The sequence below is a fragment of the Astyanax mexicanus genome, chromosome 12 (assembly GCF_023375975.1).
Source record: "Astyanax mexicanus isolate ESR-SI-001 chromosome 12, AstMex3_surface, whole genome shotgun sequence".
Lineage (NCBI taxonomy): Eukaryota > Metazoa > Chordata > Actinopteri > Characiformes > Acestrorhamphidae > Astyanax > Astyanax mexicanus.
The window spans coordinates 46899587-46915297 of record NC_064419.1 but is presented as its reverse complement, the minus strand read 5'-3'; the positions used below and the strand labels follow the sequence as shown (position 1 = coordinate 46915297).

General features: G+C 33.4%; 2 protein-coding genes across 4 annotated transcripts in view; both read left to right on the top strand.

Moving 5' to 3' along the window:
• eps15 (epidermal growth factor receptor pathway substrate 15) overlaps positions 1–9478 on the top strand; it is a 67825-nt gene extending 58347 nt beyond the window's left edge. For all 3 annotated transcript variants that reach the window (XM_022671007.2, XM_022671008.2, XM_022671006.2), the window contains exon 25: positions 5253–9478. In XM_022671007.2, coding sequence (XP_022526728.2) covers positions 5253–5393 — 141 coding nt within the window. In that variant the 3' untranslated portion in view covers positions 5394–9478. The remainder of the gene's footprint in view (positions 1–5252) is intronic.
• A 4424-nt stretch (positions 9479–13902) lies between these two features.
• Positions 13903–15711, top strand: part of ttc39a (tetratricopeptide repeat domain 39A) — a 58362-nt gene continuing 56553 nt past the window's right edge. The window contains exon 1 of the mRNA XM_049486055.1: positions 13903–14077. Coding sequence (XP_049342012.1) covers positions 14037–14077 — 41 coding nt within the window. The 5' untranslated portion in view covers positions 13903–14036. The remainder of the gene's footprint in view (positions 14078–15711) is intronic.

Here is a 15711-nt window from a genome sequence, read left to right as displayed (position 1 = left end):
AGTTACCAATACAGTGTCATTTTTTTTAGTCTGCAATTCAATTCTAATCGTTTTATTTATTTATTATTTTATGTAAACTCATAAATTCATACCCATACCCAAATTGGCGAGAGGTGAGGGGTTGAGGCTGTACTTTATGGTTAACTATCTTAGCCTAAAACTACACAGTGATAGTTACTGACTGGTTGCAGTTACAGATGTGAAATATTAGGTATGAGATTTCTTACTATTGTCAATACATTTTCTCTTATTTTTTGTGTATGTAATTCAGTTTAAAATGTGAAACTCGTATATTAAAAAAAAAAAAAAAAAAACAGTGGCTCGCAAAATTAGAATATTATATAAGACCAATTGGTACTTTTGGCAGTGTGGGCAGTGTGCCAAATCCTGCTGGAAAATGAAATCCACATCTCTATAAAAGTTGTCAGTAGCAGAGGGAAGCTGTAAGATATGAAGTGCTGTAAGATTTTGTGGGAAAACAAAACTGCACTGACTTTAGACTTGATAATAAAACACAGTGGATCAACACCAGCAGATGACATGTCTCTTTTTCCAAACCATCACTGATTGGTGGAAACTTCACACTAGACCTCGAGCAGTTTGGACTGTGTGTCTCTCCACCCTTCCTCCAGACTCTGCTCCCTTGATTTACTTTAAATGAAATGTAAAATTTACTGATGATCAGTGATGGAAAATCTCATTTTCCAGCAAGATTTTGCACACTGCCCACACTTCCAAAAGTACCAATTGGTCTTATATAATATTTGAATTTTCTGTGCCACTGAGTTTTCATTGGCTATAAGCCATAATCATCAACAATAAAATAAATAAACGCTTAAAATAGATCACTTTGTGTGTTATAAATCTATATAATATGAGTTTTACATTTTGAATTGAATTGAACTTTTTTTGAGATAAACTAGTATATTATTTTACTAGTAAAAACTCCTCATCCACTTGCAGATATCTATAAATTCTTATAGATTGCAATACCAGGGCTTGAGCCTGAACTGGATTTGAACTTGTGCTTATAGGGCCATCAGCAGCCAGAGTCTGAGCGAGCAGAAATGAGCTTGTAAAAAAAATGGTACTACTAAACAATGCAGTGGAAGTGTCTATAATCACAGTTTCTACTGATATAAAAGTAATAACTGATCTCTGAAATGAGTTTCGATTAGTAAAAACTGCATGACTGAGATCTTTTAAAGAGTAAAATTTATTTAAAAATTTAGTTAATGCTTGTTTCACTGGTGTAATTGTAGGCTAAAACAGCTTGCTATAATTAAGTACAGAAGCTGGGAAAGTGCCTGTCTGTCTGATCAGAAGAATGTGGACAGTTATTTGTAAGTTTTAATGTATAAAAGTGTATGTAAATGTTATACTTTGTCCATGTTTGTAGCTTTTAACCCCAGCCCCCTGTCTGTGTGAATGAACTGCATGCTCAGCATGGTCACTCTATATAAATATATATATGCACAGTCCTAAATCTGGCATAAATATGCTGTTTTGTTTTATTCAAATTGCACACTTAAGAAAAATCTAATGATGGATGAGGTAAAACAGAATTGTTCGTTTATTTCGTTAATTCAATGTTTTTTTTAATGGGTTTTTACAAATGTCCAGAGTCAGAATGTCTGTACACACAGTTAACGGTATAGTTTGAGAGTAGGTCAATAGTCTTCACTTTTTAATCGGAAGATCACAGGTTCAAATCCCGGTCATGCAGCTTGCCATCAGCTGCCGGAGCCCCGAAAAAGCACAATTGTCCTTGCTCTCTCTGGGTGGGTACAGTAAATGGTACTCTTTCCCCTCATCACTCCTAGGGTGATGTGGATCAGCACAAGGCTGCGTCTGTGAGCTGATGTATCAGAACCGGGTCGCTGCACTTTTATCTGAGAGTGCTGTGATGATACACGATAATGATGCATTAGCAGCAGCTCAAAAAGAGGCGGAGTCTGACTTCACATGTGTCGGAGGAGGCATGTGCTAGTTTTCACCCTCCTGGTGTTCTGGCATCACTAGTGATAGGGGCATATACAGCTAAATAGAGAGAAAATAGGGAGAAAATTACTTTAGGACTTAATATTTAAAGGAGAACTCCATTGTGAAATAGACTTGGGTTGTAGTGAACCATGATGATGTGTACCAACTTTTGTTGAATAGTCCACATCTGTTCACCCCCAGCATTCCCAAATACAGAGCTTTTAGCTGATGCTCCCAACAGGCTTACAATGCTAATGATGGGGGCATAGCGTTGCCCATGCAAAGAAATGGCTATTTTTACACCGTTAACAGCAAGCTCAAAGTAGCTCCATACTTCATTGGTAAAATGTTGAGGGTCCTCTCATTTAAAACGAGGAACTTAAAATTAATTTTGTGACAATGCACGAATTCCAGATGTTGCTGAAAATATCTTTGATATTCATACATTTCCATGTTTCCCTATCTGTTCGTGCTTATTAGTCAAAATAATGTGACTTAATATTGAGATGGCGATGCCTAGAGAACTTGCTGAAGGTACTGTGTGTATAAACAGTGTTTTTAATAATCTATCTGTGCTCTCAGCGCCTCGTTTTAAATTTCAGGGCTCTTAGAATTCTACAAATTAAGTGTGGAGCTACTTTAAGGTTGTTAATGGTGTAAAAATAGTGATTTCTTTGCATGGGTAACTCTGTAGCCCTTTTCAGGCGGTCCTCTGTGATTTTATTCCCGTCTGGAACGATCATGTAGGTGTTTTTCTCAGACGTCCTCTGAGAAAATTACAGGCTGAATTATCTACTGTTTTTCTCTGAACTCTGTGGTCCTTCGGTAATTTTAGTCCCGTCCGGACGCACATCTCTGAGTTTCGTCTCCTCGCGTTTAATAAAATATTTTTTATGTGGCTATTTGGCCACTGCCGCGCACCGTAGTTATACTTTGGGCGCTTGTTTCCACGGAGATCCACGTTAAAAACACAACAGCGAGTGGAAATGGAGGAGCTACTGAACGTGATGTCATGTGACCGAGAAAAACAGTCTAAAAACTCACTGGTCCTCCTGTTTTTTCAATTGCTGTCCGGATGCAGGAGTTTTATCACTGTGTGTAGAAGTGTGAAATGTTATTATTATATATATATTTTTTTTTTTACAGATCTCCCCTAAGAAATCCCGTCTAGATAGTGCTTGTCTCTATTACTAGCATTGTAAGTCCATTTCACACCGGAGTTCTCCTTTATGGTTTCAGAACATAATCTTCTTTTATTTGTTAAAGCAGTGTTTCAGTTGTGGGCAAAGCTTGCTCTTAAAAATGTTAAAAGAAAAATGAAACATTTCATGTAATAAATTGTTGCTGTCAAGTAAGAAAAGGAGAAATCTACTATTTTTCTGTTTCTGATCTGTTTATGCAATCTGAACATGAAAACATGAAACACAAATAAAATAGTTTGAGGTTAAATTAGAAGGTAAACATTATTAATATGTTGATTATATTGTTGATGGAGGGTAAATCTTAATTAGGATCACATTTGTCACTATCTGTGTGAGTACACTACTGCTGGAATATATTGTAATATGGTACAGTGTACTGTGACACTATTGTAATATATGTAATGTAAATCTGGTAAAAGAGATCACCTGTTTCTTTTTTTTTTAATGAAATATGCATGCTTTTGAAACACATTAGATTTCTAAAACTTTGGAATTAAGGATGCACAATTGTATCAGCATCATATTTGTATTCATGTGTAGTTGTTTTATCCATGTCCTGAATGTGAATGTTATAGTAAGTGAGTGTGTTAATTGGCTAAGTTAGCTAAGCTAAATTGGGGAGGAAAAAAATCTAAATGTCTAAAAGTGGGGGGAAAAAACAAGATGTTACCTTTCTTTTTACATAGATTTATGAATACGTTGTTGTATTGCACAGCAAGCTGCACTGAGGAACTTTTACAAAGAAAAATATCAGATATCACAGGAAATTATCATTACCATAATTACCATCGGTTCAACAGTTCACCAAAATTGCTGTATCCAGTGTAGGATCTTAAAGTGTAAATACTAAAATGTACTGTTCTCTATGATCTTACTGACTAGTCTTAAACACGGGTAAAGTGGTGTGCACTGATCTGAACAGACTTAGTAGAACTCCGGTGTGAAATGGGCTTGAGTTGGAAAAGCAACACACATGATTTGAACAGATCATCAACAGATCATCAAACCTACATACAGTAAAACGTAACAAGGAAACCTAATTTTTAACTATAAGTATGTTTTATATCCTGTGAGCCAAGCTGAAGAACAAAGTGTAGAGATTCCAGATTTCTCCTGGTTGATTTCCCTCAGCCAGCATGTGTATAATATGTTCAGTTCCTTCAGCAGCTCACCTGATTTACCACATTTACCAGCAATTTACCAAACCAGCTGTTGATTAATATGATGAGAACTAGAAATAACTACTAAACTCAGATTAGGAGGTGAGATTAGGAGATGTTTTAAAAGATTAGTTTAAAGGAAAACAGGGCTGTAAAAGCTTTTTGTAAAATTGCTGTTTGTATTTATTGTAATTGTTTACTGAGCTAATAAACACTTAATATAAATATATTTAGGCAGTAAGTGTTTATTAGCTCAGTAAACTATTACAAAATGAACATTTTCTCTCTCTCTCTCTCTCTCTCTCTCTCTCTCTCTCTCTCTATATATATATATATATATATATATATATATATATATATATAGAATAAAAGAAAAATGTTCATTTTACTCAAACTTTTACCTATGAATAGCAAAATCAGAGAAACTGATTCAGAAACTGAATGTATATAATTTCTTTTTAAAATTATAAAAACTTTTTTTTTTGTATAAGTGTGTTCAAGACAAGAATAAGAATCAGTCCACCTTAAAAAGGTCCTGTAAAGTGGAAGTCATATTTCCCAGCACTGATTGATTGAGGCAGTGTTCTCGTAATTTTTTTTTTTTTTGCTTGTCGACTTCTCTATGCATGAAGATGACAACTCTTCTCATTCTGCACCATGGTATATATTGTTTTTATTGTTTTATCTATTATTTTTGCATATTGTATTCATATTATTGTCATCGGTTCTGCTCCCAGCACAGTTCATTACACTAGTTTACTGAATTCTCTGCTTTAACTCTCTAGATAAACCTGTTGATTGGCTGATGCAGCAGGCCTTCAGGAGCAGAACTGAAGACCAGTGAAATATACAATCTCTAATGAGTTATATCGATATATGTGTGTGTTTGTATTTGTGTGTGGAACAGTACCCCACAGAGGAGGACATGATCGAGTGGGCGAAGAGAGAGAGTGAGCGGGAGGAGAGGGAGCGTCTGGCTCGTCTGACGCAGCAGGAGCAGGAGGATCTGGAGCTGGCCATCGCTCTCAGCAAGTCCGAGCTCTCCTGACCACCAGGAAGAGGAGGAGGAAGAAAGAGGGGAAGAGGAGGAGAAAGAGGAGGTGGGATGAAGAGCGCAGAGTGAAGAGCTGCAGGAACTCACGGTGCAGGGATAGACCACAGACAGACACTCCACCACCAGTTTTATCAGAATCCCTCTTTTTCAGCCTAACTTTGAGTCTTACTATCTTCATTCAGCTGCAGCCAGAGCCGCCTCCTCCTGCAGCAGGAGTGTGGGACATGTTGTTGTACTGTAGGGGGTGAAAAAAAGTGGTAAAAAAAAGTGGTGAAAAAGGTAAAAGACTAAAGCATCTCCTCTCCCCACTCTGTGTGTCTGAGACTCTGAGGCCTGTTCTGTTCTGTGTGCTTTTTAAGGTAAAATCAAGTGAATCGAATGGCTGCCTTATAGATTGGTAATTTTATCAGATCCACAGTGCTATGCACTTCATAATCCCATTATAAACACAATTCTGCAGGCATCTTCATTATTCAGGTAGTTGTAAGTTCTGAATCTGATGTAAAAAAAAAAAAAGCTGTTTTTAGTGGAGTGTTTGTTGAGATTTCTCAGTGAAAAAGTGTAAACTCTTAACTAGAGAATTTTGGATGTGCATAAGCGAAAACAGACCCTAGCCTTTTAACACAGCAGCTGCAAGATGACGAGACCAACACTCTGGGAGCTTCATCTTCTAGCTGATGTATGTTTATAATATGGATTTGATGTATTAAAGAACTTATTGACTGGTTGCAAAGCAAAAACCTGATAATTGGCTTAATAATTTCTCTAGTTTCAGTGCAAAAGTGTAAACTCTTAACCAGAGTTATTCTGGGTAACCCAGGAATTCTGGGTATTTATATGATTTGTCAGCATGTGCATAAGCGAAAACAGACCCCCTATTTCTTAGATTTTTGTCAGCGTGTGCATAAGCGAAAACAGACCCTAGCTTTTAAACACAGCAGCTGCAAGATGACGACCAACACTTTGGGAGCTTCATCTTCTAGCTGATGTATGTTTATAAAATTTGATTATTGGCTTAATAATTTGTCTAGTTTTCCCCATTTTCTGATTACCTAAGTTCATCTAAACACAGAGATCGCATTTTAGCTGAGTATTAGTTTAGATTTCTCAGTGCAAATGTGTAAACTCTTAGCCAGAGAATTTTGGGTATTTCTTTGATTTGTCAGTGTGTGCATAAGCGAAAATAGACCCCAGCTTTTTACACAGCTGCTGCAAGTTTTAATATGTTTATAATATGGATTAATGTGTTAAATAACTTATTGGCTGGTTGCAAAGTTGAAAAAAATCAGATTATTGGCTTAATAATTTCTCTAGTTTTCCCATTTACTTTTGTATAAACACAAAAATCATATTACTGACTTACAAACTCTGATGTTCTGCAGTTTTATGGTTTTAGGTTTATAATCGGATTATGAAGTGCATATAAACACATTGACTGACACACAACTCCACTTCCCCCCTGCGTATTGCATTTAGGTTGCTATATATGTTATTTTTTTAAAGGTAAATGAATGAAATGTCTAGAAAGGTTTGGAAACATTTACACTAGATCAGTTGACGTTGGTGACCTGAGAAGCCCAGCTGTTCTGAATTTTAAATGTAATGTGAAAAGTGCTAAAAGTGATCAATCTGTGGTTGAACAGCAGTAAAATGCTGAAAATAGCATTAAGTAACTGGAGATAATTGGAGATAATTGGTGATCTTTCACAGTGTACATCTGGAGATCACCAAACACTGGGCCCCTGATCTTCACTTTAGCTTGATTACTTTATTTGTAGCATCTCAGTCCATTAATAAAACACTTATAAATACTACAGAGAATCCAAATTAGAGAAAAATTAGGAAATGCTGCGTTCCACTTGAACAGTGATTCTTGTTGAGTTCCTGTTGAGTGTTTTTTGTTAAATGTCTTAAAAAATGGTCTAAAATCATTTGAATGTTTAACTGGAACACTATAAACTCCAGCTCCCGGCTCCTCTAGATCCTACCTTACGACGTCTGAGGTCAGTGGAATGCAGCATAACTATAACTCCTAATACGAAGTGTCTTTAAAACTCAATCAGGGCCGACCTCACAAATATCAGATTAGTATATAAGGGTCTAAGATACTTTTGGAAAACCAAAAATATCTTAAAAACTGATGTAAGAACTTAAAAATGACTTTTTAAAGAAATCCTCTTACTAATCCCCTTGCTTATGAGATTTTTTTTTGGTCCATTTGGAGATCTTGTGTTTCTCTGAAGTTCCTCTCCAGTTCCTGGAGGGTTCGATTCAGCTCATATTAAATATATATTTCCCTGCTTCAGGTCTAATTTAGCAGGGAACTCACTAACTGTGTGCTGAGCATCAGTCCTCCGGGACTGGAATTGAACCGTAGCACACAGGCTCTCCTGATGGGCTTTATTTCCCTGTTGGACGACGCTGTGATTAGGTTTTAAAAGTATTTGTGGGAATGTACAGTAATTGTACAGCATATACCTAACTATATATTGAGTAATTCAGTATATTTGTATCTTGCACTAATCTATCTTAGCTAAAGTAATACCCGTGATGAGATGCTAATGAAATAATACACTATAAAAAAACAAACACATTAATTAAAGTGGAGTTTTAATCCCTTTTCACGTCTAGAGAAAAAGAGAATGTGATGAAACGTCTGCAGTAAAGTGAGGAGAAAAATGTGGGGTTTTGTTTTGATGCCGAAGGAAACAGAGTTTTTTCAGGTTATACTTTTTTAGTATTGAAGCTACAGGAAAGTTGGCTGATATAAGAACCTACTGTGTAAAGTTTCAACCACTAAGATAAACTACTAGATATGCACCAAAATTTAAATATTGGACCAAAAACAAAACCTAAGAAAAATAAATAAATAAAAACATTTGTCCAAAAATGAAAACAAACAAAATTAAAACGTTTGTCCAAAAATGTAAACGTTTAGCCGAAAATGTCTGAAAATTGATCCGAACAAAATGTAAACATTTGTCCAAAACTGGATTAAAACAAAATTTAAACATTTTGCAGAAAATGGGTCCTAATACATTTTAAACATTTGGCCGAAAATGGATCCAAACTAAATTTAAATATTTGTCCGAAAAAGGATCCGAACAAAATTTTAACTTTTGGCTGAAAATGGATCCAAAACTAAATTCGAAACATTTGGTCAAAAATGGATTCGAGTAAAATTTAAACATTTGTCAGAAAATGAATCCTAAAAAAGGTAAACATTTGTTTGAAAATGGATCCGAACAACATGTAAATGTTTGGCTGAAAATGTACCGAACAAAATTTAAACATTTAGTTGAAAATAGATCGAACAAAATTTAAACATTTGGCCGAAAAATGGAATCAAACAAGCTTAAAATGTTTGGCCAAAAATGGATCTGAACAAAATTTGAACATTTGGCCGAAAATGAATCCAAACCAAATTTAAATGTTTGGCTGAAAATGGTTTCAAACTAAATTTAAACATCTGCCCGAAAGCGAACAAAAATTTCGTTTTCATTAATTTTGCCAATTTTTGCACCATTACACAAATTAAATATCCTAAATCTATTGTTTATTAATTACACTATTACACAATTTAATTTAAAATGCAATATTTGAAGAGTAAACATTGTAGCATCCCAGCAAACAGGCCAACAAAATGCAGTAGGATTTTTTAATGCTGGAAATGCATTTTGTTTTACACTGTTTCAGCCAAATAATTTTGGATTCTATATATTTAGTCCATCCCTTTCAAAGTTGAAAAAGAATAGACATCAGTGTTGTCCAAAAATAAAATGATAAAATATAATAATCCACACACATTTCTAAATGCTCAGTGAATGTTTAGCAAATTTTACTGATGTTCAGGATTTTTAGACGAATGTAACGTTGTGGTCACTGATTTTCTTTTTTCTTTTTTTTTCTGTATTTGGTTATTGAACATTTCTGAATATCATCATCATCAAGACAAAACCATGTATCTCCAAGAAATTTGGTAAATGCACAAATAGTCCAGTATTTCAAATTAAAAGTACGTAGTGAATTTTTTTTTTTTTGTTCTGTAAAGAGACTTTTATTTTGGAGGTTTTTGTGTGTGTGTGTGTGGTTTTTTTTTTTTTTTTTTTTTTTTTGGAAGATTTAAGTGTATTTACACATTTCAGTAACGTATACTTACCGACTCCATTAGGACGCTGTTAACAGGACACTGAGAGTGACCTTTGGTTGACCTTCAGCTCATTGTCTGCAGGTCTTCAGTAACAGTAAGAAGTCTCTGTTACGGCTGTTAGACAATGGCTGAACTCCGTCAGCGCTGTCGCTCTTTCCATATGAGCTCTGGAATGATGATTAACTGGTATTACTGGGTGAAATTTGCATTATAATGAGGATCTCTCTGCCTGATCTTTTAAATCAAGGGTAAAATTAGGTAAACAGACGCAATGGGAATATTTATATCTACCAGACATAAAAGGAATATGAACAAAATTAATCATTCGTCCAAAAATATTGATCCGACCAATAGTAATTAAACATTTGGTTAAAAAAATGTATTTGAACAAAATTAAAACATTGTCCAAAAAATGGATCCAAACTAAATAATTTTTTTTTCCAAAAAATTGATTCGAACTAAATTAAATTTTGTTCAAAAATGGATCCGAACTAAATAAATTTTTTTCCCATAAATTGATCTAAACTAATTTTTTTTTTCCATAAATGGATCCGAAATAAATTATTTTTTTTCCTATAAATTGATCTGAAATAAAAAAAAAAAAATCCATAAACTAAATGTATTTTTTTTCCATAAATGGATCCGAACTAAATTAATTTTTTTCCAAAAATGGATCTGAACAAATTAAACATTTTCTGAAAATGGATCTGAACTTAATTTAAACATTTGTCTAAAAATATATTCGAACAAATTCAAACATTTGGCCAAAAACAGATCTGAACAAACTTAAACATTTGACATTTGAAAAATTATTATTTATTTATTTTTTTTGTAAAAAATTTATCTGAACAAAATTAAAACGTTTGTCTAAAAATAGATCTGAAAAAAAAGGTTGAAAATAGATCCAAACTAAATTAAATATTTGTCTGAAAATGAATCCGAACTAAATTAAAGTGTTTGTCTAAAAATGGATTTGAACAAAAAAAAAAAAAAGTTTGTCCAAAAATGGATCCAAATAAAATAAAACTTTTTGTGAAAATAAAAACGAACAAAATTTACGCATTTGTCTGAAAGCCTCAGTTCCGGCTGTGGACAGTGGGTGAACTCCGTCAGTGTCTTTGTTCTTGGGCGAGGTGGTCAGCTGGTATTACAGATGTTACTGGATGAAAATTGTAGTTTTTGACTCTGATATTACTGCATTAAATCGAGGGTTAAAGATGGTAAATTAATACAGTGAGAATCTGCAGCCTATCAGACATAACTCACTCATCTCTGTTTTCTGACCAACACAACTCTTACCTTCAGTTTCCTTAAAAAATACTTTATTTTGAGCTTTATGAACTTAAGATTTTACTCCATAACCAATACCTAAATACTACAGCAGTTACAGCATTACTCATCATCATCATTATTATTATTATTGTTATTATTGTTATTGTGTAAAGATTAGGGCTTGGCCTTGTGTTTGCTCCTGCTTCTCTTTCTTTGCTCTGCTCGATGCTACAGTCCTCTCCGTTAATCATGTATGTATGTAATGTATTGTATGTATGTATGTATGAATGTATAGGCCTCTTAATTCTCTTCTGATCAAAAACCACTCATACTGGCTCTCTACAGGCTTTTAAATACTGGCTTAATGTATTTTATTATTTTTTTACTTTACAAATGTGTTCCTTTTAGGAGGGACAGATGTTTAAATATGTTAAGTAACGTAATTAAATCTAAAGAATAAATGAGCCTTTCCAGTCATTTTAAATGATTTTGTCATTTCAGCAGTGTTACATTTTGAAATATATGGTTAAAGGTATTGTACTCAAATTAAAGGACCATTCAGAATTATATTTTTAGTAGTAAATGATAAAACGATCAGGATGTGTCATCAGATATTGAGGAAACATGCAAAGTTCAAGCACTGGCATCTGTTGTCAGTACAGCTTCAGGCAGTATTTTATTACTAGAACTGTGAAGTTTATTACTAGCACTGCCAGGTTAAAAAACATAAAAGCAGCCATGCTACACAGCCTAAAAAGCCTCAGCATTCATTAAAAATCACCAAAGATGGAATAAAATGAGAGTAAATATTGGCAGTGAGTTCAACAGATAGAGAAGAATTTGAGCCCAGAAGGACTACAAGACAGACAGACATACACAAAATATATATATTTATATATGAAAAAATAAGGTAGCTTACTGCGGACAAAGTTAAATTAAATCCACATAAACCCTCAGCTCAAAAAATAAATAAATAAACAAATAAAAATAAGAGGGGTAGTTTGGGAGGGGCACTCAGTGATGTATGGGTTTAGGGGCGGGGCAGGACAGAGAGATGTTTGGCTGAGCTGCAGCAGTGTGCCTCTTATGGCGGTGAGATGCAGATGATTGGATGTCAGTTTTACCACAGTAAAAGCTTTTTTTAAAGGTAAGGATATGTTAATAAAAAAAAATAGCAACACATTTCAGCTATTAATGGAAAAAAGGGTTAAACCAAGCTATTTTTACATGTTTTTTATCACTGGCGATAATTCAGATCTTAAAGTGTTAATGTTTTTTTTTTAATTCTTCAAATTTATTGGTCTCTGCACCTGAGGAAATTCTTTTCAGACTGACTGACCTTCATTTTTTCTTAAAGTATTTTTTTCTTTACATAGTTATATATAGAGTATTTCTTCTCATAATCTGGATTAGAACATTCCTCAAATATTCACTATTCACTGTATACCTGTAACTCTACCTCTTCACTACTTTACTTTAACTGATGCTCTCAAACACTTAATTAAGAGGCAAGAAATTCAAGTAATTAACTCTTGATGAGTTCAGCACAGCTGTTAACTGAAAGCCTGGATTCCAGGTGACTACCTATGGAAGCCCATTCTTGCCACCTAAAAGTAACACAAACAAAATCCATTATTTTATTTTTCATTTTATTTTTCTTATTAAGTAAACTGCTATCTTATTATTTTGAGATACTATTTCATTGTGTTTCATATGGAGATTAGTAAGTTATTATTATGAGATGGTGAGTCACTATTTTTAGACACTATCTTATTATTTTGAGATAGCATGTTTGCTTTTGGGAAATAAAAAACGTTTTTTTTTTTTTTTCTATCCATATAATGACGTACTTTCTCAAAATAATGAGATAGCAGTTTACTTAATGATAAGCAGAGGTGGAAAGTAATGAATTACATTTACTCAAGTTACTGTAATTGAGTAGATTTTATGAGTAATTTGTAATTTTTAAACTAGTTTTTAAAATAGGTAATTTTACTTTTACTCAAGTACATTTTGACACAAGTAATTTACTTCGCTACACTGGAAAACTCCCCATTACTGAGTAAAAAATAAAATGCTGGGGAAAAAAAACAATTGTCTGAATTAAAAAAAAAAAAAAAAAATTGGCACTGATGTTGGTGTGTGGAATAACGAGGCAGTAACGTCCTCATGCAATCCAAAATGTGTCCCGCCGGACAGAGCTGTCAGCTTTCAAAATTTCCACATCAAACCTGAGAAAGCATGTGGTGGTGAGTATTTTTATTATTAAACAATAATCTGCTTAAATGATAAAAAAAAAAAAAACTTGTAAATAGCAGTTAAAGCCGAGCAAAAGCAAGTTAAAATATAATAATGAATTGTAAAACTATAAAAATACGATTTATAGTCACCTATATGACCATAATCTTTTAAATAGTAAAGAAAAAAAATGGATGATAGAAACCTATACCACTTGTTTTTGAAAATGTTTTATGGGGGGGTTTGAACAAATACTGCCTGAAAGATCCAAATTATTATGTGAAATAATAGTTAATTAAAAACGATTTAATTTATTATTTGTTTTTACTTTTTTTTACATCAAATAATTAAAAGTAACTATGTAACTTGTACTCAAAGTAAATTTTAAATTGAGTACTTTTTTTTTACTTTTACTCGAGTAGATTTTTAGCAAAGTAAAGGTACTTTTACTTAATAAAAAAATTTCAGTACTTTTTCCACCTCTGGTCTTATATAACTTTTAGTCTTATAGTAATTTTTACTAATCAGTTTTTTTTCAGTGTATAATTAAAAGTAACTATAACTTTTACTCAAAGTACATTTTAAATTGAGTACTTTTTTTTACTTTTACTCGAGTAAATTTTTAGATGGGTACTTTTACTTTTACTCGAGTAGATTTTTAGCAAAGTAAAGGTACTTTTACTTAATTACAATTTTTCAGTACTTTTTCACCTCTGATGGTAAGATATGATCTAATGTAGTGGATGAAGTGCAGTAAGTGAGGAAGTGCAGGGAGGAGAGTGTGGAGGAGTTTAGGACCTGGTGGAGCTGATCTGATCTGATCTGAGTGTGAGGTGAGGAGTGTGTGGATCAGGAGCTCCAGCAGCACCCGGCCCGGCTCAGCTCTCTCTCCCACACCGACCTCCAGCACCTCCTGCCCGGATCACCAGCTCCCCTCCAGCGCCCGGACCCCCGTCTGAACCCGCTTCCGGTCTGGAATGAGCTTCTGGAGACGAAACAAGAAGAATGAGACCAACAAGTAAGATCTGATCTTTACCCTGACTTATTTTCCCTACTTACAGAGACCTTATCTAACCCAGCACTTACCCAGAGACCCCACAAATACTGCTTTACCAACCTGCTCTCTCTGTGTGTGTGAGAGAAGATACATACACACAATCAATCAGTCAGTCAGTCAATTAATCAATCAATTAATCTATCATTAAAACTTTGTTTTCACTCGGTAACACATTACATTACAATACAATACAATACACTGAGGGTGATTTCCAATTTCCAATGCAGCCGAGCATTTACAACTTAAAGGAACTGAAAAATAAACGTAAACTAAATTAAAATGACCTATTTAATTTAAACTAATATAAAGAACTTTACAAACAAACCTTAAAAAAATAAATGTTAAATGTATTAGAAAAAAACAAGCAAAAATATAAGAATTAAGAAAAACTAAAACAATCTAGAATAAAAGCGGACAAGCTAAAGTGTTGTAAAGCAATAAAATAAAGACATAAATAAATAGCATAATAAAATATAAACAATAAAAAATAGAGGACTAAAGAATTACGTAGCTAAAATAGTTAGTTAAAACAGAAGAAAAAAAATATGAAAACATGGAATCAAATAAATAAGTAACAGTATATAACATATAACACACAATAATATAATATACAGGTTAGTACAATAATAAATCTAATGCTGGGAGTGAATTAAATGGGTTTGAGTGGCTGAGGAACAATCAGTCTAATCTTGAGATTTAGCTGCTGTAGGTAAACAAACTGAAACCCCAGAGCTTTAATATTTAACTCTCTATGGGTGAAATTATATTTTTGGGATAAAATTACTTTTCACACCACTATTTGTGATTTTTGTTTTCTGTATCTTTTTTCTTTTAGTACAATGCTGATTATTATGTTATAATTCACCACTGCCTTGTGGTCCACAATAGACCTAACAACAGTAATCTACATAATGTTTCCCAAAGTCAACAAATAGAAAAAATATATATTTTGTTTAGTCGATTTACAATAAGAATGTAAGAATATAGTAAGAATATAAGCAGCCAAATATACTACTTTACTTGAATATTTCACATATAATTAAATTCTACACATAATACATAATTTTATTATATGACTCACTTGTACGCCTCATTGTATTGGACGTAGTTATGCCTTTTAACATACACAAAAAATAAGCTATTGTATTTATGGCATTGTGTAAAAACCAAAAGATTGTGTCATCGTGCTTTGGAGGGTTAATCTGAAAGTTATTTAAAGTGTTTTAAAGGAAGTTTTGGTATAATTCTACTCCTACCCTGTTCCTAATGTTTTAAAATGCACAATAGTTGATGTCAGACACTAATTTAAAAACCTTATCACCACAATTACATTATTAATTCGTACAATAAATAAACATTACCTCAGTAATGTTTGGTAATGATTGTATCATCTATTATGTTTTTCTGTAAGGGTTGCTATATAATAATTGCTTTATTATGCTATTATATTATTGTTATGTTTGTGGCATTAATGTAGGTAAACAGACTAAACCCCCAGAGCTTGTGTTTTTAATCTGAGAGTGTTTTAAAGTGATTTAAAGTAGGTTTTGGTGTAATGTAAATTCTATAGACTGTTCCCATTTTTTTTCCCCACA